This window comes from Aythya fuligula, chromosome 6 (assembly GCF_009819795.1).
Source record: "Aythya fuligula isolate bAytFul2 chromosome 6, bAytFul2.pri, whole genome shotgun sequence".
NCBI classification, from domain to species: Eukaryota; Metazoa; Chordata; class Aves; order Anseriformes; family Anatidae; genus Aythya; species Aythya fuligula.
The window spans coordinates 19912837-19939473 of record NC_045564.1 but is presented as its reverse complement, the minus strand read 5'-3'; the positions used below and the strand labels follow the sequence as shown (position 1 = coordinate 19939473).

Below are 26637 nucleotides of genomic sequence, written 5' to 3'. Positions count from 1 at the left end.
TCTTTGAATAAGAAATAGCCCAACTTTAGGATAATTACCTGACACCAGAACTTTTAAGAGTAAAATGAGACATTTTCTTTTGAAGTTTTAAAAGAATTCTAAATCTAAATCTATCAACTTCAGCAATGTTCTGCTTATTTTATTTTGAACCTTTGATATCACCAAACAAAAAACACTTCTGGTCAGAGTTGCTCAACAACTGAATTTGACTTAACATTTTTAAACATAGATATTTGAAGTCTACATTCAAATTTCCAAGTTTAATTGAGATGCATTTTAGAAGACTGGAGGAAAAATGATTCCCTGAAAGACAACTTGTCCTACAGAAACCTGAAGCAAGAAAGGTGATGAGGAGACCTTCATTCTCATTCCAGTGACCCCGATCCTCCTTGTCTGAGAATGCTGCCTGAGCAACAAACAATGGCAAGGGGCCCGTATCACAGTCCTGCGTTGTAAGTGCTTGGAGATAGCATAAAAAAATCTGTATTCCTCCATTCAGTTTGGAAAAATATTCACAGCAATCTAAAGCAATCTAACATATTACATAAAACACAAATGATTCTTTGGCCATAACAACAGAGGCTGAAGGAGACGACATGCCCTGGTGTTGCAGCTTTTGGGAGGCTGGAGAATGCTGGAAAAGTGGTGCAAAGGACTTTGCATCCTACATGCACATGCATACACAAGTATAAATGCACTGACTAACCCACAGCAGAGGTCAGCTTCTGCTTGTACTGAGTCCATGATTTTACAAACCTGGTACCCACACTCACATAGGAAGCGAGCACTGATATTTCCAAGTAACTGCCTGTGATTTATGTTCTTCCATTAGGCTTCAACGTGTATGTGTGGTTTTGAGAACATTGTCCAGAACAGCTTTGATAAAATATAAGACTTCATTATTTTCAATATTTAACAAGGTTATAAACTGAAAACAAACAAGGAAAATAAAATATCTTTTATAGGCTGTTGTTTTTTGTTTTGCTTTTTTTTCTTCAAGTGATTGGAAGCAACTGTTCATTCCAAGTTCAGAAAAGACAGTCCCTCCAACAGTGCTAGAGAAATTTGGAGAGGGAACTTTTTGTATAAAATGGAAGGGCAGGAACCCTGGCGATGTGACTGACAATATGATCAGACCTTCAGCTTTACACAGTGTGTGCCTGCATCATCAGTGTTAGATCACCGACGCGGGTGATTTTCTGATAGACAAATAGCATTGTCATGAGAGCGTGCATTAGACTACTGCTGGGTACATTTCTTTTGATAACTTCAGCTGTAACCTTATCTCAGATCTTAATTTTAAAATCTGGAGCTGTCATTTGTCTGAGAGGTGTTTAGGCTTGCTTTAAAATCATTACACTTTTAATGCTAACCTGCTGGCACTAAGAAGCATTTGCAGTGAATGTTTTATTCAACAAGACTTAAGAGAGAGTTTTGTCAGATGTGCTTCCTGTCATCCTTTATTACATTAGATCTTTTGATATTTGAGCAGAAGACTTAGAAATAAAGATGAAGGTCAGTGAAATGGGAGGAATATAAAATTTCTTTCATTATTCCTGTTTTCATATTGTCCATCAAAACCACAGTTTGAAAATGTCAGATAACAAGGGTTTCATTTTTAATTGCTTAACTGTATCATACTACAATAACTTAATGACTATACGGAATATTTATCATGAGAAACAGGGATTACAGTCAGACAGTTCTCCTAGATTACTGTTCATTATACAGGCAACTCAGGTCTAGTTATGCAGCTTGTGTGATTTGGTATTTTCAAAGGAGTGTTCCCATATATTAGAAAACAAAAGCAAATATTTAAAGGTTTAGAGTTCAGATGAGCATCTGAATTTTTGAGACTGCAAGTGAGCTGTAAATCTCAAGTGAACAGGCACTTTTTCCTCCAGATATTCAGTGCTTACATTCCTAGTCATGCACAGAAATCAAAAATAAGATATATTTAAGTATTTTGAACCTTTAAAATGTAATTAAAAAAAAACAAAAACAAAAACAAACAAACAAAAAACCCCTTTCACATCTAAATATATTCAGATCTGAATTTATATGGCTGTTGGAGTTCCATCCCTATCTAGATTCCAATAATTAATTTTCCCATCACTTTAAACAATATCCTTATTAAATCAGATGCAGATTTTTAGATAAAGCCCCCCCCCCCAAAAAAAAAAAAAAAAGAAAAAGAAAATTGCACTGAACAACAGCTATTGCAACTATCTAATGAGTTCTACTTTTACATCTGCCTCAACATCTCCATTACTAACACCATCCATCTTAAAGAGTCATTTCATCAGAAACAGACTTTTCCTTCCCAGTGCAGACTAGATGTAGCAGTTGATACGAAGGAGCTGTATGTGCAGTGGCTGCTCTAGCTTAATTGTCATTTGGGAGAATTTGAGTGTGACTTTATTCTGACTACTTTCTCTCATTTTTGTGCTGCAAGCAAATCACGACAGAGAGCAAAGCACAAAACAGGGTGGACTTTTATACAGGAGCATCAGAAGTCCACCATCAGGATTTTTACAATTTTGTTTGTGGTTTGAGGTCTGCTTATTTTTGGCATTGTTCTAATGCAGAGTAAGAGTAAAGCCCTTATTTACTTTGAGAATAATGGTGTTCATATAAAAATGTTTGAGGACATGAAAATCTTGACCCAGGTACAGCCCAGTTCCTTGCTACCATTTGCTGTAAAGTTTAGCTGCTACCATAGTCCCAACAAATTAAGAAGACAGCATCTTGTCTAAAAAAATATTTTATAGCAGTGACAGGTAGACATGCTGGATGTGGTGATGGAACGGAGGTGACAATGAAAATTTTAGAAGTAGCAATGGAGAAGAATGAATAATCATTGGTGAGTTGAAAAGTGCAGGTCCTCTTTGACTTAGCCACTGCTTATTTTAATATTTACAGGATACGATACCATATACAAGGAATATAAAATTCCCATCTGGTATTTGAAATCCCAGAAGCCTGAATGGCTCTTTAAATGGATCATATGTTAAAATTGGAATAGCCAGATGCTACATTCACAAAGTCAGTGTTCTCCGTCTTCTTAAAATCCAAGAGCTGCCACTGCTAAATCTGGTCTGTCAGTATCGAACCATTTATCAGCTAAACAGCATAACCTTTACCAGAGAAATAAAGCATTGTGTGATGTGAGATATAAACAGGCATGCACTGCCCAGGCCAATTATAGGCACAGGAGGCAGAAAACCAGGCATCAACAGGATTTTCAAAGGACTTTGGTAAATTAGCCTTTCCAGAGAAGACAGGCTGCACTTCTCACATTTGGAGTCTGTGGCCTCGCAGTCACTGCTGGTAGGGAGCTGCATGTTTCCAGTAGTTAACTGGCCTTCCATCAGGTAACACCAGGGCCATACTAAAAAGCTGCATTTCTTAGGACTATACCTAACATACCAGTCCAGGCTCTATTCAAAGCACATGCTGACAAAAATAACTAATATCATAATAGGCCTGAAAACGTACTAGAAACTTACAGTGGAGACAATTCAGAAGTATTTAATACCATTCTGTGTGCCTTTAAGGAGAACACTAAGTAACCCAGAGCTTGCTTAGCTATAGCTAATATCCAAAGGCTCATCCCAGTAGAGAGGAAACAGAGCTGATAGCATGCCAGCAGCACAAGAAGTTTGAGACGCAACTCATTTATAGCTTTAAATGTCAAGGCTGTATCTTGGAACTGTATCCATATGTGCACATGATCTTAGAGCTGAGAGAAGAACCAGCAGCAGAAAGGAAGAATCTCTCCTCAGCTAACCTCTGACAACATTGGTTGCGTAAATGCTATTTACGCAGCGAGGTCCAGACAGACTGCAATCAAAAAAAAAAAAAAAAAACAACTCACAAAATCAAGAAGAAAGACAGCCACGGTCCTGGCCAAAAACCCTTTCATTAGCCTCCGAGCAAGCACTGCACTCTACGCCGCATGCAAGCTCCGGGTCCATCTAGCGGATCTCAGCAATGAGATACCTGGGCTAGTTTTGTTCCCTGAAGGTCTTTTCCTACGCACTAAGATACAAACAGCTGCACTGTTTGGGCAAAGTCTTTGCTGTAACACTCAATTCAAGGTACATCTGTTAAGGGCAGATGAACAAAACTCCAGGTGATATTACCAGGCATCTATTGTAAACCTAAGAACTCCTCCCAGATGTGATGCCTGTAATTAAATATCCCATTTAGACAGAATGCAGAGCAGCAAATAAGCTGCATACTCAGTTTTAGCTGGCTGAGAGTACTTCTGCAATCACCTTGCTCTTGCTCATCAAGTCATTAAATTACTTAATATCCACCGGACATCAAGAAAAAGCATTGATCAGGCAGGAGCGCAGAAAGTGTATTATTAGGCTGCATGCAGTCACGATTAATATAAACACCTCATTGAGCACCTCTTGTACCATTCATTGCCCTTGAAAGTTTAGGATTTTCCCAGGCTGTGAAACCCCCTGCAAAAAAGTTTAGCTGCATGTCTGTGTGCTCTATCACTTCTAAAATTGAGACACAGGAAGGGAACATCTGGTTTCATGGAAGCATGCCAAAACATGACGCTACCTGTGTTCACGTTGCTGCTACCCCAAATCTGTAGCAGCTAAAGTCATTGTTGACTTCTGCAATCTGGTCACGATAGTTGTTCTAAAACTGCTACACTGACTGGCCATTGAATTAAAGATGGAGAGGAACTCCACACGGTCATCCTTAACGCGCTTACCCTCTTCTCCCCTGCATTGCACTTTGGGGCCAAGCTGGGCAGCGTGGTGGCACCAGCATTCACCACTGCTTCTGTGAAATGGGTGTCCTGCTTTGTAGCTTGTTGGATGAGAGGGGATATGCAAGCACTGCAATGGGAAACGAGGCACTGCCAAGCAGTCACGCTCCCATTAAATTCAGTTGCATTTAGATGGCCAAATTTTGTACAAAACTTGTAATAAAGGGATAGTAGATGTGCTAATCAAAAGTATTTTTCCTAGGAAGAAAGAAATGATTGAAATAACAAACTACAGCAGGTTGTTACAGTCTTGTGGTCTTGACAAAGTTGTATTGAAACACAAAGTCATAGTGCTAATTTTTTTTCTTTCATTCCCTGGCATTTAATCTCAAATGTCAATAGTAAAGCTATAACAAAATGAATTTAATAGGCTGTGCAGGCACTCGAGATCAACTGCCAAATGGAAAAGAAAGGCAGAATTGAAATGCCCTGCTATATTACTTTTCTGCATGTATCAGAAAAAGTTACAGCTAAACAACTTCTGAAAACTACTGCAAAAGTAACTTCACATCTGTACACAGGTTTTCAGAGACTTAAAGATTGGTGCTCAGCACTCTGAACATCCCCTCATCCACACCTCCATTTCCCCCTGGGTGCAGTGGGATTTCTTGGGTGGGAAGGACTAGCAGAGACCCCATCCCCCCGTCACTTTATTCTTGTGGCACTGGCACATTTTGGCTTGGTGAGATACAGCCTGTGGGAGGGAGATGGGAGGAGGGGAGCACAGAGATGACTTTGCTACATCCAGGTCTCATCTCTGACCTCATGCTGCAGCTGCACGCAGCCAGCCCTGCTGTAAGAAGTCTGCCTGGGGGTGTCCTCACCAGCAAACCTCACCCAGGGAGCAGAGGAAGCACCGTCCTCCCCTCCCACCAAAGCTGCATCATCATTTGGCAAAGAATGAAAGGTTCGGGATGAGAGAGAACGTGTTTGATAGTTTTACCCAGTGGTGATGACACCAGCAGAGATGATTTAATTGTTCTAGTACCTATTTTTCGGAGTGGTTTCCTATGAGGACTGTAAAATGCATAATCCATCCTATGGAAGATTGCCCATTCCCTCTGAAGGGCAGTTATTAAGCAGCAGATGCCTGGGGGCACTGTTCTGTGATAGGGGCCTGCTTTATGAATGGTATTTGAGGCTACAGATGTCAGCTGTATAAAGACAACTCTCTGCAGTCTCTCTCTCCCTCCAGAACTTGAACTGCTGGAGTGTGCTGAAATTTTAAGACTTTCTTTGGTGTCTCCAGAGGTGTACAGGGAGAGGGTAGATGTCTTAGAATACAAAATCTTGTGCTGCAGTCTCTGGCTTTGTGATCCAAAGCAAACTTTTTTGTCTTCCTTTTTATTTTATCTACAGGGGTGGCTGACAAATGACCTACCTCTCAATTCAATATATCCGCTTTTAGAAACTTGCAGTTTTGTTCCTGTCACCGCTGGTTTCATCATTCCTCAAATTAAAAGATGATATGTCTAAACTTTTAGTTACTTGACCAAGGCAACTGAGAAATCATTTTTCACATATGATACAATCTGATGGCTTTCCTTCCATATGTGTCAGATAGAGCCATAATTTACAGGTTGTTTCCTGCCAGCAAAGATAATAATTCGGTGTTGTCTGAGGCAGAAAATCCTTTTGGTGGTCCTAAAACAGCATATAGGGAACCTAAAAAATGTTTGTATATTTTGTCTGTTCTCATATCACTAAGATGTTGGAAAGCTCATCTCTGCTCCTTCCAGACATCCTAAATTAGTAAGCCTACTGTCATTTAGATTGTTAGACACTCCAAAAAACAGTTCTTGTTGTTTTGGAGAATGTTTGCCATTTTTTTGCTCATGGCAAAGTAATATTCTTACATGTGTTTTCCGTACAAGCTGTCATTTTGAAATATCTAAAAAATATTATATGATATTGAACATCCTGCTCTGTCCTTCTACATGGCAAGGACATTTGTAGTAGTCTATTAAAAAGACACTATCACCATACTAAAATTGCTTTTATTGTCATAAATTCAGTACACTAATTTCAAGTCACCAGCATTGTGTCTGGCTAGTCCCTGCAACAAAATGTGTTTATGTTGAACAAGCTAAAGCTGGAAGATGAGTGAGATGATTGACCTGAGCCAACATTATTATTATTATTATTATTATTATTATTATTATTATTATTATTATTACCTCTGAACCTCTTCATACTGGAAGCTTTTTAGATAACAGTGAATACATTGGGTATACATGCCACTTCCAGGGCATAACTTTTTTCCATAGATGTGTTTAATCATTCTCCAAAACCTGAGAATGAGAAGGTGAATCATTCTGCCATTTTGTTACAAGAGAAGGAGCAGTATATACCAAGTTTAGTTTGAAGACAAGTGTCAACAGGAAGAAGACTCAAATAAGAATCCAGTGAAAAATTACTCACTCTCTAATTAGAAAATCTGGTGAACTATCCTACCTCACTTTTATCACTATTTATTATATACCTTCATTTAGATGCAATAAGTTATTTTTTAGTTTCCTGGGAAATCTCAAAGCCAAAATGGTTTTTCAAAAGGTAATAAATGACTTAATTGCAACCACGGAAGTAAATTGTACACTTGAGAAAAATCATAGGCAAATCCAAAGCTAAACAAAAGCCGACCTGAGGAATGTAGTGACAGCTTTGAGGTACAGAACTAAAAAGGATCAGCTGCATATTGGCTCTTACCATCCTAATGGTGGACACTTTAACCAATATTTAGAGTGAAAACATACCAAATTTCATCACTCTCAAAACATTTGGATGGAGCTTGTTAATACGGTTGGCCTGATGACAGAGGCTTGACCCTACGAGCGAGAAGTGCAAGGACCTGATGAGAGTGATTGATATGCTATCTTCAAAACTGTGCCTTGGGATTTCATTTTGCCACAATATTATATAACCCTTGGCAAGTGACGAGCAGTCTATCCCTCGTTACACCATCTGGAGGAAAAAACAACGGCAAAAAAGCCCTGACATACACATTCTGTTTTGGCAAAGGCACGTGTGGGAGAATTGCCTACCTGAGCCAAGAGCTGTCTTCTGCTTCTAAAAAGAATCTGGCTGATTCAGAAGCTTGTGACAGCCCCTCACCATGTTTTCATTTTACAACAAAATCAGAATATCACATCGATCTTTCAAGTAGCGGCACATTCTCAAACACTGTACTATTCATGCCCTTTAAAACTGCTATATGCACGAACAGGTTTCCTTTTAAAATCCAATTATGTTTAAGTTCTGAAGTGATCTCAGGAGAGTCAAGGGATATAAGGAATCAGATATTGTGAAAACAAATTTAAAAAAAAAAAATCAAAAAAGGATGTGTTTTTGTTTGCTGTTGTTTGTTTTTTGTTTTTTAAACCTCAAATACTTGAATTGATTTCCAAAACATCCCAGCCATCTCTGAAAGTTAAACCTAAATATTTAAAAGGCAAGCAAAGGCTTTTTGTTTCATTATTTGTTTCCAACTGATGCAAGAACAGAGGAGCTATTTGTATGGTCTTATTCTGGTGGAAAGAAACCTTGGGGACACTGCTATAGTCTCACATACAAAAAGGGGATCGCTCAGCCCTCTCATAATCATTTAAGGCAGGAGTGAGGCCATGAAAAGGGATCTGCCCTGCTTTGCCCCGTCCTCTTGCTTCAGTCCCTTAGCTGTGTTGATCCAGGCTTTTGCACAGCTGGGAGGCAAATCTGACTGGGGAATAGATCTGATTAAAATAATCATTGACTGTTAACGCGGACATTTCTGTGGCAGTGATGGCTTACACACACAAACTGTGGCTCTAGTTTCCCAGGTGCACAAGACACAAAGAACCATGTCCCAGCTTGCTCTAATGCAGTACTCAGCCACTGAAGCACCCTTCTCCAAAGAGAGGAGGTTTCTCTCTTCACTTACAGCTGAGAAGAAGCAAAGCGATCCTGCCCCTCACCGCCCCTGCCCACATGTGAGGACTGTCACTTCCCCCAGTCACCAAGAGGTGCCCGTTCCCTGAAGGGCTGTGGCCAGGCTGCCAAAAGGCCTTGGCCTGGCTGCTGCAGGGTTGTGGCCTGCCCACAGGAGGGCCATGACCTGGCCGTCAGAGGGCCATTGCCCAGCTGCTAGAGGGCCACGGCCTGGCCATTGGAGTGCCATGGCTTGGCTGCCAGAGGGCTGTGGCCCAGCCGAGGTGCAGGATGGCCCCATGGGCAGTGTGGGCTACCCCACGACCTGAGGGTGGACAGCCTGGCCCTGCCATGCAACCCACAACACCCTCTGACCCCTTGCAGCTGCTCCACAACTCTTCCATCGGCAAATTTGTGCAGCCAAGCTTTAACCTGGACAAAAATAATAAGGAGGGTATAAACTTTAGGCAGCACTCTTGTAAATATCTATGTTGTCATATGTGAATGAACAAATTAAACCCTTTTTCTGCAGGAGGTAGGTGTGGCAAGGGGTAGAGAGAGAGGGAAGATAATCAGGAATAGGGGTTAAGAAAAGTTAAAGAAAAAAAAAATAAAAAAAGCAGATCATCTTGGAAAGCTATTTGACCTTTATTTGATCCAGCCAGTGCATAGAGGGAAGAGTGGGAATGGAATTATTTTCCCAAATTAATGTGTATTTTTCACAGAATGAATTAATGCCTCATTGAAAAGGTGATTTGCAGTTGGCATTTAAGGCAGCCTTGCTGCCTGGCTTTGGAATTATTCCCATTGTTGTTCACACAAAGGGAAAATAAACTCAACCACTTGGCTTCCTTTTCCCTGAAATGTATGTCTAAGATCACAGCTTAGAAAAGAAACTAAATGGCAGATGGCAACATCTCTGCAAAGTATGTGCACACTGAGCTATACAGGCTGGCAAATTAATTTGTTCAAAGAAAATGACAGAGAAAGAGAGAGCTTTTCTTAGAGTGTGAAGGAATGATAAAAAAAATTGAAGCTCTCTTTAGAAAGTCTTGGGCAGCTCTTTGACTATGTGTGTTGTTACCACATAGTCAAAAAAAAAAATATCAAGAAATTATTTACTTTTGCTGTAGGGCATTACTCTTCATTGCAATGGTAGCAAGAAATGCTTCTAGAGAATCATGTGAAGTTGTGTGTACTGAGGTTGTCTGCCTTTCCCTCACCTTGAGCCACACTGCATGGGGCGCTTCACAGCATGCACCCAGGCATGGGTCGGGCAGATATCCCCTGCCCTTACCCATCTCTGAGGGAGAGCACCAGGAAACCAGTTCTTTCCTCCCTCACAGCAGGGCAAAGGGGTACTGAGGTTTGCATCACTCCTCGTGATCCCTGGCTTTTTCAGTACGAGCAGCGTGCATCAGTGTGCACCTTCCCGCTTGCTAGACAGAAATAAAGCACCAGAGGATCACTGGCTGTGTCTTCTGATAGACTCCCCATGAAGCGTTTGGTCACACAGCAAAGCTACATCTCTCCCATGGCCCAAGTGATCCCACAGCAGTTGGCCCGACAGCTGCTTTATTGCATTTCATATCATTTTTGCTTCATGCTGCCTTTGGTATCAGAATAGCTAGAAAATAAATCAAACCACAGATTACAGAGTGCTTTTAAATCTCTTTTGTTCAAGAGATATCTCAGATTAAAATAATGCTGAGAGGAGACTGCCAAAAGCAAAGGAAGCATCTGAGACATTGAGGGAGACCTGCACGGGGTTCAAACATGCTCAGGAGAATCCCTGTTGTTTCTAGTGATGATACAAAACAAACACCTATCTCCAGAGAAGGTCTGAGGTCATGTTGTTTATATAGCAATCTCTTCTGATTCCACTCAAAGACCCAAACCCCCAAAGTTTGGAAAATGAACAAAAGGAAGGTTTAATCTTATGCTGCTTCTATAAGAAAGAGTGTCCCAGCAGAACGTCTCTCTGTGAAACAGCTCTATTTTCGTACAACCCTGAGGTGTATATCAAGATTTTGGACCCTAAACTTGCTTGGCGGATTTTATTACTGTGTTACCTGCCTCCTTGGGGTATACAGCTTCTCGGTGAGCTTGTGTTTGTAAAGCTCTAGAAGGTTCATAGATGGAGAACTAAGAGAAGCAATCTTTATCTTTACACTGTGTCCATGTACCTTCTTTCTCCTTAAGGCCTGGCCTTCAATACGCCGGTAACTAAGGTATGATATGGTTCCCCTTGGGCACAGTGACAGAACATATTTCCTATTTATTGCTTCACCGAGTTGATTTCTATCAGTAGTGCAATACATTTGTACTGAAGCAGAAGCCAACACATCCCAAAGAAAAACACACCGTAGAAAGAGAATTGAGTCTGTTGAGCTGCATGGGCATGAAGGCAGGCACCCATCCCCTGGGCCAGGGACACCGCTGGTGCAACACACCACAGCAGCGCAGCAGGGCCCTGAGCAATGCTGCACACACGCTGCTGTGGGATCTCTGGGGCAGCACCGTAACCACAGGCTTTACCCACATCACAGTGGAGTCTAGGTAAGCATCAAGCTGTGAGGAAGAAGACTGCTTTCCCTGCTTTTCAATTCTGAATGTGCTTGAGGCACTTCATATAAGGCTGCTTTGCATATGATTTGAGAAATCCTTCAATATAGACAATGAGTCTCCATTTACACCTATATCAGCCCACTAGGGACCACGTGGTTACAGGTGGAGAAGCCAACTGGAGAGTCTCCAATTATCCTGAGTCGCAATTGCAATGGTTACACTTCCATAGTCACAAGACGAAAAAAAATAAGGCAAGGTGTGCTGGCAGCATAATGAGCCCCCAGAAATGGGCCCTGCTACACTTAGGGAAAGAAAGACAAATACACATGCACTCCCATTAGGAAAAACTGCTCGGCTATTTTCCTAGTTACCAGTCCTGGCAAATACCCCTAATTAGGAAGACTCACAGACAGAAGATGTAAGAAACCAGAGCTAGTATTGCTGACTACTCATGCTGGTCTTCGGGATTTGAAATTTATGCTCCCCGGTGAAAACTTTGACAGTATATATGAATAACATCTCTAATGACATAAGTGATAAAAGTGAGTTGAAATAGGGTTTCAGATGTACTCTTTACCAGAATACAGGTCTTCCAGCAGCCTTATTAGACACCCCAGATGATCAGCCACATTCCATCCAGCCGGGAGGCAGAGTTATTAACTGAGAAATTCTCACAAAATGTTCCCCAATAACAGTTTGTGAGAAAACTTCCTCAATTTTTGCCTACAACAACTCTCACAGGCCTCAGGTTAAACTCTGATCTGATCACAAACAGAAGAGCTGTTGACTGGCTGCTTTCTCCAGAGACACCTGAGTTTCTTTCACTGAGACTAATGGACAGTGTTTGCAACTTTCACAGCGGGAATGAAATGGAAGAAAAAAAGACAGTCTTTGGGGGAAGAGGATGACTATGTGAGCATCTATGTAAGCTATAAGCATCACTGATACCCCAGGATGGATTTGCAGTTTAGCTGAGGAGGCAGCAACTCACTTATGATCCCCAGCAAACTCCTTGCTGGGAGTTTGATTGTCAAACTCCTCTCACTTGGAGACACAATTTCTTGATCTTTTGAAACATCCTGGGCAAGTGAGGACAAGTTTACTCTTTTGGATTCACAAGGATATGTATTTACCCATTTACTTCAGCATCAACTCCTTCATTTGATTTACCCAAAAATCTTCAGTTGCTAAGAGCCCATTTTTAAATCCTTGCCACAAGAGAGACAGCCTCTTGTGCGGAGTGAATGTTCTGTAAATGTGCAAGTATAAAGTCATATAATGGTCCTTTCAGCAGTAAGCTTTTGGAACCTAAATACTGACAAATTGACTGGGGTCACATCTGTTAAATGCTCCATATGTGCTGGTTGAAAGAGCCTGACACTACCTTCCTCTCAAATGTTAGTAGTTTGGCGAAAACACTCTTTTGCAGCTCAGTTCAATTCCCAGTAAAAGCAGTTTTTCATTTATTGCATTTATTTTTTAAGTTTGACCAAACCCCATCTGCCATTTAGTTATGACTGAAAAGAAACATACTTCCAGTCTCCTTCTACATGCAGGCAGATACAGGCAGCAGCGGTGGGTGCTGGCCTCAGCTGGACTGAGCTGCCCCAGGCAGGCTGGAGAGCTCCTGCCCCAGTGGTGGGTGCACAGCAAAACACCCCTCCACGCACTCATGGCCAAGCCAGTAAAATGACATCATTCCCCCAATGGAAAGAGGAGGCAAACCCCACTTTTCCCTGTGCCTTCTCTGCCAAGTAATTTGCATCTGTCCAGCAGGCACAGCCAGCCCTGCCAGCCCTCAGCACTGCAGGTGGGAACGGAGCAGGGCAGTGCCCTGGGGACAGAAAGCTGTGCCTGGGAAAGTGCTCCAAGAACTGGGGAATCTCAGCCATCACTAACCAATCACCACACCCCCAAAAAGTGTATGTCAAGGAAATATTTTTCATGTATTGGAGAATTAGTCATCTAGCTGAAGTATGCCCCATCTTTTCCAGGTCAGTGACATAACTCCTTAGTTTATATATTTACTGTTTATGTTACAGCTCTGTGAGAGACTGGCAGGTGGGATTTTGAAAGAAAGATCTTGCCTTAAATGGGTCACAGCTACTTCACCAAGGGAATTAGAAGCTTCAATCATACAGTCATAGAATCTCCCAAGTTGGAAGGGACCCACAAGGACCAGCGAGTCCAACTCCTGGCTCCGCACAGTCAAGCCTGATGTATAAAATCTCATAGCGAAAGGTGCTCCACAGCACTGTTTCACATTAAACACTGTAATGCAAACTTGAATAAACTTGAACTGCAACCTGTTCCTGGGTGGACAGAGCTAGGCTCTGGGACCTTCTTGACACAACAAGTATTTCTAGAGAAAAGAAAATAAGTGCCCCCATGGCCACAGCCACAATGTCACCACATCCAACAGTGTCCTTGGACATCTTATACAATAAAAAGCTGTAGCTAGCTATTTTGCAATCACCCAAACTGACTTTTTGCAAAAAGTTTCTATCTCATTGTTGTGGAAAAAATGAGAAATTAAGTGAATTTAAGCCATTTTTTTAGCCTTTAAAAATACCTCTGATTTTGAGCAACCATATTTTTGGGTTTAGGAATACACTTTGCTCCCTTTCTGGGACAAGAAAACAACCATCTCATAGACTGCACCAATCCCAAGATGATGAAACAGCTATAAGGCATCTTTCTTGAAGAAGAACATATGATTTTTGAATCTACCACTTGCAGAGTTTGTCCACTAAGGCTTTGCACTGAGGACTAGACATGCCCATTGAAACTCTGGCTTCAGTACAAATGGAACATGCCCCCTATGTATCACTTGGAAGAGACATGCTTACATGCATGCTATACCTTTTAATATCTTTAAAAGAAATACTGAAATAATGTTTGTAGTCTCCAGAAATCAATGTCCTCCTAAAAAATAAGTCCAGGAATAGCTTCAGATTACAAGATTTGTCTCTCTTCTGAATTTGTTACAACAAATATAGTCATTGTACATATACAACTGAAATAGGGAAGAATCCCTTCAGTAAATGTCAATCAATAATAGCTACACTCTGAGATTATAAATACGGATTTATATATAGCAATAACCAATGTTTGGAGCCTGAGCTGTTCCCAGTTTTGATTAGGTTAAAAAGCAAAGTTCCCATGCATCACAGCAGATACCTGAATGAGCAGGTTCAAAACCCTTTTAGAACTTTCCCCTGTAAATCCAAAAGTTGTAATTTGTATTTTTCCTCCAATACTCTCCGGATAGGACAAGAGCTATGAGAAGCAGATTCATTATCCAGTTCAATGAGTTACCATCACCACAGACCTTGTAAGTGCGATTTCAGGTGTTCCAGTTTTCACCTAATTGTTACTCCTCCTGTTTGTGACAGAGATTAATTAAGAATGGCTGTACTGCTGGGGTAGGCACCTATATAATCACACCCATTGTCATCTGTTCTTAGTGTCATAATGCAGACCACCACATCACAGACATCACTGTGAAAATGAAATAGTGAAATTTAAGAAGGTTAAGACATGAACAGCAATATATTTGATTTCAAACACATTACCTGAATGTAATTTAACCTATTGACTTTGGTAATGAATTATGTAAAATTGTTTCATGACTAATAGATATTTTGTTCTCTAAAGGCTTTCCCCTTCAGAGGGGGGAAGAAAAGGAAAAAAAATTCAAAGTCCTATTTTTCATCCTAAACTTCCATTAGATGAAAAATATTGTAACTGATTTGGTGGTGACATGAGCTAAGGAACCTTGCTGTGAGATTTCACAATAGAGCACAGCACAATAGCTAAAGAAAATGATGGTTGTGGCTATGGTAACCCAAAATGAAATATGTTATTTGCATCGGTTTATAACCATACTGGGATGCAATTTACACGTTACTGCTGTAACAGGACATGATTGATGTAATCACAAATGACCTATCACAACATGAAGTCACAAAGTGTTTTTCAAAATTGTTTCTGAAAAGCATTCATGGGAAAAAAAGTGCATGACACTTGACATCTCCTGGGCAACTTAAAAAAAAAAAAAAAAAAAAAAAAAAAAGAAGCAAAACAGAAGAAAGACTGTAAAATCATTCTGCTATTTCCGTTCAAGTTATTTATTTCTTTTCTCTCCCTTTAGCTAGTGATAAGAATTTGCCTAAAATGCCTACTAATTGGTACATTCCCATTTCTAATATTATTTTAAATTCAGTAAAATCTAGGTGTTAAGCATCTACATTAATATCTGACCAAGCATAGCCAAGTTTGCTAAAATTCAGAAACCCACCCACCCTACCACTGGTCCCCAGGGTGGGGCCTGCCCTTTCACCTCCTAGCACGAGGTCAGCTGTGTGAGACCACAGCTGGAGACGTGGGGGCCTACGCTGTCACAAACACACGATGACTGTGGTTAAGAGAGATGTTTAACAAAAAATAAGAACCATGAAACAGCAACAGGGTTACTGAAAATATAATGTTGAGACACGTCAAACAAGATTAAAAAAATACTTGCATTTCCTACAACACTTTTAAGAAATGATAATTTTCTTTTGTTTAGCAAACTGACTGTGAACATTTTGCTCACATGAAATACCCAAGCCCAGACAGTCTGTGTCTGAATCTCGCTCTCTGAGTGAGCCTGAATCTCTATCTATCACTACTTCCTCCTCCACCACCAGCACTGGGGGTTCTCCAAGGCCGGTTTTATCCAGTCAGGTTTATCAGCAAGAAATTGCAGGTACAGAACCCCTCACAACCACACCTGGTGCAGGTCTTTCTCATCACCCTGAGAGAGGACAGCCGCTCCCAAGTCATGCTGAGGCTGATTACCATCACCTAACTCTCAGAGGAGCTCTCTCTGCCTATTATCAAAGTCACCAAAAGGTCTGGGAATGACCTAGTAGCTCTCAAGCCTCTCCCTGCTTAAAGCTGCAAAACTTGGATGGGATGGTATAGCTTCAAATCTCCTGAGGTACCATCCAAGCCAGAGCAAAAGGCTGCTCAAATCAACACCGACTTTCCACCTAAGGACATCACCAACCAAGAAATCATCTCTTATGCCAAGCTCAGGTTTCCTAACCAATAACTTGTCCCAGTCCCCTCAGTCATGACAAGTCTGATGTTGGTGTGGATCCAAATATTCCTAAATATTTCTTCCAACAGTTTGATCTTCTGTGATTCAAAACTACATTCATAGCTTAGTCGTGGTGGAAACGGTTAAGTTTCTAACTTGTAAGTTATTCGATTTTGAAAAAATAGGTGGATAATTCTTTCTTAAGAACGAGAAATGCAAAGCAAAGCAAATATAGTTTAATTGTCTTACGTAAGCTGTCTCAGCAGTTCTTAGGAAAAAAAAAAAAAAGAAAAAAATCTTATTTTTATAGACATTTTCACATTTTCCCTGAAAACATATAAAGTTGAAAATACAGAGTAGTCACCCATAAGCGGACTCATTTTCAGTTTGAATAACCTACAACTGGTAAAAGACAGCAATAGCTCTTCAAAGTTTGGGGAAGTTTCAGTAGCATGGGAACATTTGCTGCAAATTTTAACCAGAACTTGCATTTTTCTATCTAAGATTTAGAACCTTTTCATAAAGTTCCCTAATCCCCAGTCATTCTTACTTTTCACTGGTATTAAGAATACTTAGTAAATGTTGAAAAATAATTTATAAATCCCAAACTTATTTCCAGAGATCAATTCTTCCTCTCAGTGTTGGAACACAGCATAAAACTTTTGCAAATCAGCATTCATGCAAAGAGAACTGTTAGCATGAAAGGATCACTCGTGCAAATACTTGCTCTTACATTCAGTTTCTGCCCTGGGCAAAGTCCATCATCAATGTTTCTGTGAGCAAAGAACAATTCTCCATGTACAAATGGCATATCTTAAAACACGGCCTGATTTTCAGAAAATGCTTGAAGGCACAGAAGGGAAGTGAGCCTTCTTTTAGCATATGACAGCTGGGACCTCCCAAAGTGGAAGCATTGATTTTCCTAAAAAACGTGGACCTGAAATGAACGCTTGTACTTTCCTTCCCCAGGCAGAGACTTTGGCTTCTACTTTTATTACAGTCCCTTTCCACATATATTCTAGAAAGGTCTTCCTTTGCAGCTTTGATTTAGTTTCAGGCCCATTTCACTAGGGCACAGCAAAAGGATTTGGAGTATTTGAGAAACCTTCAAATGAAGTTGCTAGAGAAGAGCTCGCAATCTCCTGCTAAATCACCTATGCCATCTGTCCAGAATTTCCTCAAGAAATTACTACGAAAACATACAGCCAAGATCATAACGGTGTCCCGAGATTCCTTTGTAGATGTGTTCTTAATGTTCAGGGTAATTATCTTCTCAACAAGACTCAACAATAATCACAGACTTTTCCTTAGGTAATTTAAGGATTTCATAAATGGTGAAGACATTTCAATGTCTTGGTCTATATACAGATGAAAGCCATGATTATAGAAAACTTACAAAAATCTCTCTTCAGGGAAAATGAGGAGAGTTTGCTACATTTACTAAATAATTTAGCGGCTGCATTCCCTCCTTTTTTTCAGGGAAAGTAATAGGTCCATTTTGGCAGAGACGCGCAGTGTTAATTTGACTCGGTCGTGCTCTGCCTGGCAGGCTCGCAGGTGCCAGGACGAGCAGCTGCCGCCTCCCTGGGCTTTGCACCCGGGATCTGCCCACAGCTCAGCATCCTGACTGCCTCCCTCAGCACCTATCTTCTGCCTCAGTAGCAGCTCGCGATATGGTATGGATCACAGCTACAGCAACATGCCAGGCCTCAAGAGCTGTGGTTTCTGTCATACTCCGCCACGATCTGGTTATGTTAATCCAGTCATGCTTACATACAATGACTGGCCTGGGCATTCTTGAAAGAAAAAAGACCGGCAACCTCTGAGCAGAAATGGCCGTGTGACACATGGGCAGTCCTGCAGCTGGTGAGTGGCATTTGCTGAACTCGTTTTACGTCTGCCTGAAAATTACCCGTGAACAGTTAGCAAGATTCTCAAATGTGCTCATTAGCTAGAGGATTATTCTCCATGTGCAGTCAGCTTGTAAAAGGTTTGCTGTGAATAGTTGCAGTCTCTATCAGGACAATTACTTACAGAAGTTACACAGTGCTGCTTCTAGGCTGCAGCCGGATGACTCCTCTGGCTTGCGCAGCAAGAGCTGTGAATAGCAAAATTAAGCACACAACTTCAAGTCACAGGATGGAAACATGATGCTAAACATTTGCTTTTCACAACCATTTACCATAGCAAAGCTTGAGACTTTTCTCACTAATAGCATGGCAATCAGATTTGTTTCAAGAGACAGAAGTCCAAGGACCAGTATAAGAAATGTTCATTCTGGACAACGGGTATCTGTAGATCTCATAATTGACCAAGAACTTTCCCTAGAATAGCTTGAAATCTTTATTTGAAATGTTCTAAGACTTTTGTTACCTCTAATCTTTTCACAGCACAGATTGGACATCACAGCCATGACATTACACGACTAAAAAGTTATTTTATGTAATTTTGCAGTGTGTAAGATGCACTGGCTACAGTCTCCATTTCCCTCAGTTACCTGCGCAGTACTCATGGTAATGAATACACCTGCCTTTATTAGAGAAGAGATTCTGAAAAATATACACATTTAGAGAATGCAATATATGGTTTCCTAAAATAACGTACCATATGCAGAATATTAGCAGCATTAAGGTTTCACAAATACTTGAGTCCTTTAAATGCACTGACCCACAAAGCCCACGCTCCACGTCTCAAATCCATGGTGGCTGAATTTCTTAATTAACACAGCCTTCTAGATATTAAACTAATTGCTCTCTTTTTGTTATGTTGTGGCATTTCACACTTGGTCGTTTTCCCCAGTGAGGTTTCCAGCGTGGATGGTTGTCAGAGATTCACAATGAAGCCAGAAAAAAAGCTGCAGATCAAGGGTGTGCTTTGCCTTTCTCAGAACTGTGTCCCAGTGCATCCAGTGGGTTGCTACAACGGGACACAGTTGCTCTCCAAGCATTAAAGTGGCATTTGTGTATATATTTGTCATGGCTATGTTTATTTACGAGGGCATATGTGGGCGCTGAGGTCATTGTGTTCCACAGCCTAACGGGACAGTTAAAAGCCTCACTTAAAAATACTGCTCCCAAATGTTTAACACTACTGATTAATGGGAAAAGATCACAAATCCCAAGTTCTGCGGCAAGTAGCAAAGGAGATGACAGATAATGTCTGCCTCATTAAATTGCCTGGGTTATAGGGCAAAACCTACTGACACTGAAAAACCTCCGCAACAAGCCACAAATTCATTTTCCTATTTTGAGGAAAGGGGAGAGGGCCATGTGGGTTCCGGTCATTTAACAGCTGACCTTGGATCTAATGAGGAGCAGGGCTGGCAGGACAGTGCCAGCTGTAAGGATCTATGAGATTATATGTATATATTTCTCAAATGTTAGATTGTTTCTCTCATTTTCACACCTCAGTGTGGATAGTGGCAGGGGATGACAGCCTGAAAGCCTGCCCAGCTGGGGCTGTCAGTCTGAAAGCCAAGTGACCCATTGCCTGGCAGGGGACCCTGCTCCAGGCACCTCCAGGCCATGCTCTCATCTGCTTTTATTTAGGAGAAAGAGACCATAAATACCTAATACATGGGAGGCGTGGGCTTCCTAACAGCATTTTGGTTTAATTCAAACAGGCTGCAGTAGCATGGAACCAGAAAGGACATTTCTAAGAGAGGGCTTCTATCATTTTACCTGAATCCCTGTATGCATTGTACTATCCAAAGTAAATGTTTAGTATTTCAAAGACTTCTGTAAAACTCATCTGTTGCAAATTTCCACTATCCTGCAGCTCTGAAGCTACATAACAGTAAAATCTAGGAATCGTGACCTACCCCGTACAGCATGCCAGCAATGTCTTCCTAGGAAGAGTGAAGTCTGGTTTGCATGGAAGGGATAAAGAGGGATAACTTCCAACAGGACTAACTGAATCGTGTTAATATACTTCTAGAGTTTTATGGAGTCTACTGGGGTGCTGATTTTTACATGGGTAAGACAGCACACATATCCTCCTTTCTCCTCCATCGTCTGCTGTGTGTTTGCCCATCAGTACAATTCTCTCTCCTTGCCAAAGTAGGCTGTCGTTAGCTGGGCAGACGTTACCAACATTTAGTCTAAATAGGATTTGTAGATATTCACGTGCATCGTTGCCACTGATACTATTAATCCTAAGATAAAGTACATTATTTTTCATTCTTCAAGTAATTTCAAAATGTTTGGTGGCATATTTTGGGGGGAAAAAAAAAAAAAAAAAAAAAAATAAAAAAAAAGTAGGAAACCAGAACAAAATCCACAAAAATGCTAGAAACCAGAAAATGATTTTCATATACTTTTAATCATGCATAGCATGTTGGCTTTTCAAGTAATTTTAATCTTTATATATGTATATATAATATGAGATATATCATATATATATGAGAAATTATTCTTTAAAGCATTATTTCACTTATACTGCTTTATTCTAGTACACTATCTTGCACTGTGGTACCTCATGAGAAATAAAAAGGACATCCAAGAAATGCATTAAGGGACTTGGCTTATTAATGGCCAGCTCACTTTTATTGCCATAGGCTTTTATGATGTAGCAATGGAAAATTTTTCTTCATCTTTTTCAGAAATAACAGAGAATTCCAAGAAATGGAAGCTGCTGGTAGTAAAAGAAAAGCTGCGTATCATCAGGGTTAATAGCTGCTACCCAAGATCCATGAATGATTACAGAGTTACTCTTCTATATCGAACTTTCCAGTTCCATTGGTAATATGCTGCCAGTCTGGGACATCGGTGCACTGATGGTGAGAAGGCTGTTTATTCATTACACCAAATAGAAGAGCTACAGGAACAATGGCTTCAAAGGTCTCGTGCTTGTATGTTTTGACAGTAGTTTGTTGGGCAAGCGCTCTTTGGTACTTAAGTATAACTCGTCCTACTTCTTCCTACACTGGCCACAGACAGCTCAATAGCATATCAATAGCCAGGAAAAACGTTTCCTTTGGCAACATAAGAACTCGACCTATAAATCCTCATTCCTTTGACTTTCTTATCAATGAACCTAATAAATGCGAGAAGAGCGTCCCTTTCTTGGTCATTCTCATCAGCACAACTCACAAAGAATTTGATGCAAGGCAAGCAATTCGAGAAACATGGGGAGACGAAAACAACTTTAAAGGAATTAAAATTGCCACGCTATTTCTTCTTGGAAAAAATGCAGATCCCGTGTTAAATCAAATGGTAGAGCAAGAAAGCCAAATTTTTCATGACATTATTGTAGAGGATTTTATCGACTCTTATCATAACCTCACTCTGAAAACATTAATGGGGATGAGGTGGGTAGCAACATTTTGTTCAAAAGCTAAGTACGTTATGAAGACAGACAGTGATATTTTTGTAAATATGGATAATCTTATTTATAAGCTGCTCAAACCCAACACCAAGCCGAGAAGAAGGTACTTCACTGGTTACGTTATAAACGGAGGACCAATACGAGATGTGCGCAGCAAGTGGTACATGCCCAGAGATTTGTACCCTGACAGCAATTACCCACCCTTCTGTTCAGGCACTGGCTACATTTTTTCAGCTGATGTAGCAGAACTGATTTACAAAACCTCCCTTCATACCAGACTCCTCCATCTTGAAGATGTGTATGTCGGACTCTGTCTTCGGAAGCTGGGCATTCACCCCTTCCAAAACAGTGGCTTCAACCACTGGAAAATGGCCTACAGCTTGTGCAGGTACCGCAGGGTGATCACAGTGCACCAGATAACACCAGAAGAAATGCACAGAATTTGGAATGACATGTCAAGCAAGAAGCATCTTAGATGTTAAGATTTTTACAGATGTAAATACCTTTTTTAAATATTGCTTTAGCCTGGTTATTTTTTGACAAAGTGATGTACCGATTTACAGGTTAAACTGTGGGATATTACTGTGAGAAGATTTTTAATGACTGATTTTTCATTCTCGTTTTGACTACTGGTTTACAGACTTCAGGCTCTTTTCATAAGGACATTACACCAATCAAAAGGATCTAGAGTCAAATCTCAGATTTTGTATATTATCCTCTGTCACACATATCAGCTCCTTCATCTGTACGTAAACGGACAGTAATAAACTATCATGAGCTGCTTAACAGTTCATGCCCCAGCCTCTGAGGTAAGACTCAGGCCCAAGAAATGAAGAATTACAAATATACTTTTATCCCTTTTTGACACCCTACAATCATCCCTACTCAGAGCTTTGTTAATAAAATGAACTGTATATATTTGCACTGATCTTACACACCTACCTTAGCATCTGTGTCTTACAGTACAATGTGTGCAATCTCCAAACAGCTTACAGATGGCGCAGTAGCAGAATTTAGACAGGTAAGAACAAAGTCTCATAGGCCTTAGAAACAAACCTAGACACACAAGAATATTTTTATTCCCCCAAATCACATCCCTTCAAATCATTTCAGAAAATGCCCCACTTCTTTCTAATGCCAAAAGTAGCCCCTAAAATATCAACTCAAATTTTAAAATAGTATAGGATCTGTAGATAAAATATAAAACAGCAGAGATGTATGAAAATACATCTTAAATATCTGTGATAAGAGTATGAATACCTTAATTTTAAAGCAAATGCAACATTTCTCATTAGTATGGGTGCATGTGGATCTCTTCTTACTTAGGAATACTTCAATAGGTCCAATAACACTATCACAGACTTTTTTTCTTTTTTTTTTCCTTTTGTTTTGTTTTTTAAAATGATTATCTTATATAGCAATATATAATTGTTGATACGCATCGTATTCCTTCAACATTAGTTCGTACACTATGTACCTGAAAAAAATAAAATAAACAAAAGTAAAGACAAAAGAACATTTCTTAAGGGTAAACTACTTTTTGCTATAGTGCATATATGAATGAGATTATACCATACTTGTAGTGGTTTAGACAAGCAGAATTTTATCCCACACATTTTCTGTTGGCTGAAGAACTTACAGAGTACGTAATAGTTACGTACAATTTTTATAGCAAAATAGAGGGCCTTTAAGAATAACTTATTAAAAAACAAACAAACAACCTTCAAGCCTTTGTTACAAATCTGTAGCTCTCCATTAGAGCCAATACTCAGAGGCCAAGCTCGAAAAAGAACCAGAACTCAAGAGATCCCCAGAGCATATGGTAGAAATTAAATACACAAGATTTTAGTCAAGTTTTATAACGTCCTCATATGTTTTGAATATGAACATTGATGAAATGTGATGAAAATTATTTTCTGGAAAATTCTTTGATAGGTTCGAGCCATCCCTACTCAGTATCACCTTCCAACAAAGAACGAATATGTGACGTTGCTTAATGAAGAATTCACAGGCAAGTCACAGGTATAAAACTCACCAAATGTATTATTAGCTGTAGAGTACTCACACCATCCACAGCATGTACAAATATCTCATACATTTCAGCTGGAGATATGCATAATGTGAAAACTGGTAAGACTGTACATTATTCAGGATGTCTATAGAGTTGTCAGAAATTAATGGAACAAGGATTTAAAGGAAAATTCTGAACTGATTTTCCCATAGGTGTACATAGTACTTTGTAATGATAACAAATGAATGAAGATGCTACCCCAAAAGTTTTGCAGTTTTATGACAAAGTGTTAGTCCCATTCACACATGCAGCACTGTTTTGAAAGGAACTACTTGTAAATAAGGTGAAGTGCACCTGGCCCTTGAGCCACAAGCATTAGATGTCTCAGAGATGTACTTCAAATCTAAAGGCGAAGATGCGCAATACATAGCCCAGGAGTTACTGCTAATCAACAGGAGCTTGTGCATCCTTCGTATGTGAAAATCAGTAGTTTTATAAAAAGAAATACTGAATCTCCTGCAGCATATTAAGATTTATCCTTCCCTAGTTGACCTACTCCTTGTTAAAGTTGCTCTTGCTTCCTGTCAAACTCAGAACTCCAGCAAAACAAGGTCCATCTAATTGCACATATGAATATATGTATATAATACACAGAGAATGAAATTCAGCTTTTCTTATCAAGGCCCCAGAATATGCAGTTTAGGAAGGGAAACTAGGGTGGAATTCATCCCCAGCCCTCGTTTAAGCCACAGAGCACGGGCGCAGCCCGACCAGGGCATGCTTTGTAAGAATTCCAGCCAACAGGCTGCCATCACTTCCCCGTCTGTCTGTGCTGTGCTGTAATCTGGGGTTTCTGAATCCACAGCCAAATGGACTTGGTGGCCTTTCTTCTCCCACTGACACTTTTGTGGCCTTTGGTTAGTAACCCAGAGGACAGCAGGGCTCCCAAGTCCTGGTACCTCAGGGCTCAAGTAGCACAGCAGCCTTGAATTTCTCCCCTGGTAATAAATAGACTGCATTAATGATTAGAGGATACACCTTGAAAATAGTATCTGAAAAATGTATTTCCTGCCATTTATAAATAGATAGATCTTCAACAGAAATGTAAATGTTCATCTTGGAACTTATGTACATATTTCTAAGACATTTTCTTCTGTATTCAGCTGTATATATGCATAGAGTCTGCTTGCTGCGTAGTATTCTGTTGTGCATGGAGCTGAGTTAGGCATTATATTTGTCCAGTGTTTCAAGAGCCTTAAGCATGTGTGCCCTAACTTTTGAATGTACAAGATTTTTTTTTCTTTTATTGTTAAGTGAATTAAAAAGAAAAGAAGAGCCTAATTTTCTACTTCTATTAATTTTCTGATATTAGACTTCACTAGATTGTTAAATATGTATGAACAGATTTATTTTCCCTTTGCTCATAAACTGCAGTATTGCAACCTAGAGCTAGAAAGGGAGCAATAGAGCTACTCACAGCAGTATGGGAGTTACTGTCCCTTCCACTCAGAAGTATTTGTGGCACCTTGGGTACTGTTAAATAAAATGTTTTGTGTTGGGCTTCCTTTAATCAAAAGTATTTAGTACTTAAAGGCCATTTTGTTTCACTGGGCATGGGGCAGATGAAAATTTGGTTAAGATGTTCCAGCTTCTAGTCACTCCAAAAGTGTGAGTATAATCTTATTTTGATTTCAAAACGTACATTAACAGAGCATATTGAGCTAAGAATCTATTCCTCACTTTTGGAGGAATTTTCCACTTTCTTGGCTAAATCTCTGACAGTATTTAGACAGAAGTCTCAAGATTCATTTTCCATCTTTTCTAATAATAATGTTGAGTATCAATTTTGATTCATTGTAGGGATTTTTTTTTTTTTGTCTTTATAACATAGGTGGCAATGGCAATTTGTAAATGAAGAATGTAATTAACTAGAAAAGCTTGTCAACAGTAACCGAACTTTAAGTGTATCATTATATATGACTGGCTGTACTTATGTATTTATTTGTCTAAATTGTATATATTGTTTTATCTCTAGTGTCTGTAGGAGTGCATTCTTTTAGATTAAAGTATTATTTACAGTTTTGTGGGATTGCCAGCAAAGCTGCTAATCAAGATACTATTTTTTTGTATCAATGTCAAATAATAAAAAAAATTAAGAACAGAGTCAAAAGAAAGATTAGAAGTGTCATGTACAGTTTTCTTCTTCATTCCTCTCTAGAAACATAAATGGTATTATCCAAAAGCATGATACAAATAAATAGGTTCATTTGTCATGAGAAAGAATATTGTTCTGTAAAAGCAGATTAAAAAAAATAATCATTGGAAAAACAACAAAAATATTAGTTTTATTCATTATTTGTGCAAAATCTTAATCAGGCAGATGTCCACACTGATAAGGTGTACTACTTTGTTTGGCTCCAAAGAGTTAAGACAGCAATAGTAACATCTAGCAAAATTAGCAGTAAGTTCATCATCTGCTCAGCATGCCCAGCTCATCAAAGTGAAGTTTGGCAGCCCGGAGGTGGAGGAGCTGTTTGACTCCACTGGCCCTGCAGCTGCTGTACCTCTTGGTACCTTAATACCTAGGCTTGAAGCCACGCATGAATGGGGGCAGGGAAGCACAACTGTCCCAAACCCTTGTATTGTTAAACCACAATAAACTCATTCCGAAGTTGCTGTATGACCCCCAGAAGGACACCTGCACAAAGGGAATGGGTCCTCCCTGGCCTCTCCCAGCGACACACCAACACGGTCACAGCCTTCTGCTTCCACAAGCCCCAGAAAAGCAGCAGGGAAATTAATGAGAAAGCACAACCTGAACACAAACAGATTATGGAGTTAGTCTAGTGTGGTGAGTCAGGCTAGGCTCCCGACGCAAATATATTAACATGCCATTTTTCCAGTAGGAAGGCCTGGGTAACCTTAGGGTCTCTATCAAAGAGAACAAAA

The 26637-nt window shown here is 40.0% G+C and overlaps 1 protein-coding gene across 2 annotated transcripts in view; it reads left to right on the top strand.

Moving 5' to 3' along the window:
• Positions 1 to 25959, top strand: part of B3GALT1 (beta-1,3-galactosyltransferase 1) — a 202651-nt gene extending 176692 nt beyond the window's left edge. The window contains exons 1-2 of one of the 2 annotated variants that reach the window (XM_032190301.1): positions 20143 to 20327; positions 20953 to 25959. In XM_032190301.1, the coding sequence (XP_032046192.1) occupies positions 21179 to 22159 (981 nt within the window). In that variant the 5' untranslated portion in view covers positions 20143 to 20327; positions 20953 to 21178 and the 3' untranslated portion in view covers positions 22160 to 25959. Of the gene's footprint in view, positions 1 to 20142; positions 20328 to 20952 lie in introns of those variants that run through there. The other variant, XM_032190302.1, reaches the window with a different exon arrangement.
• Positions 25960 to 26637: the final 678 nt, after the last annotated feature.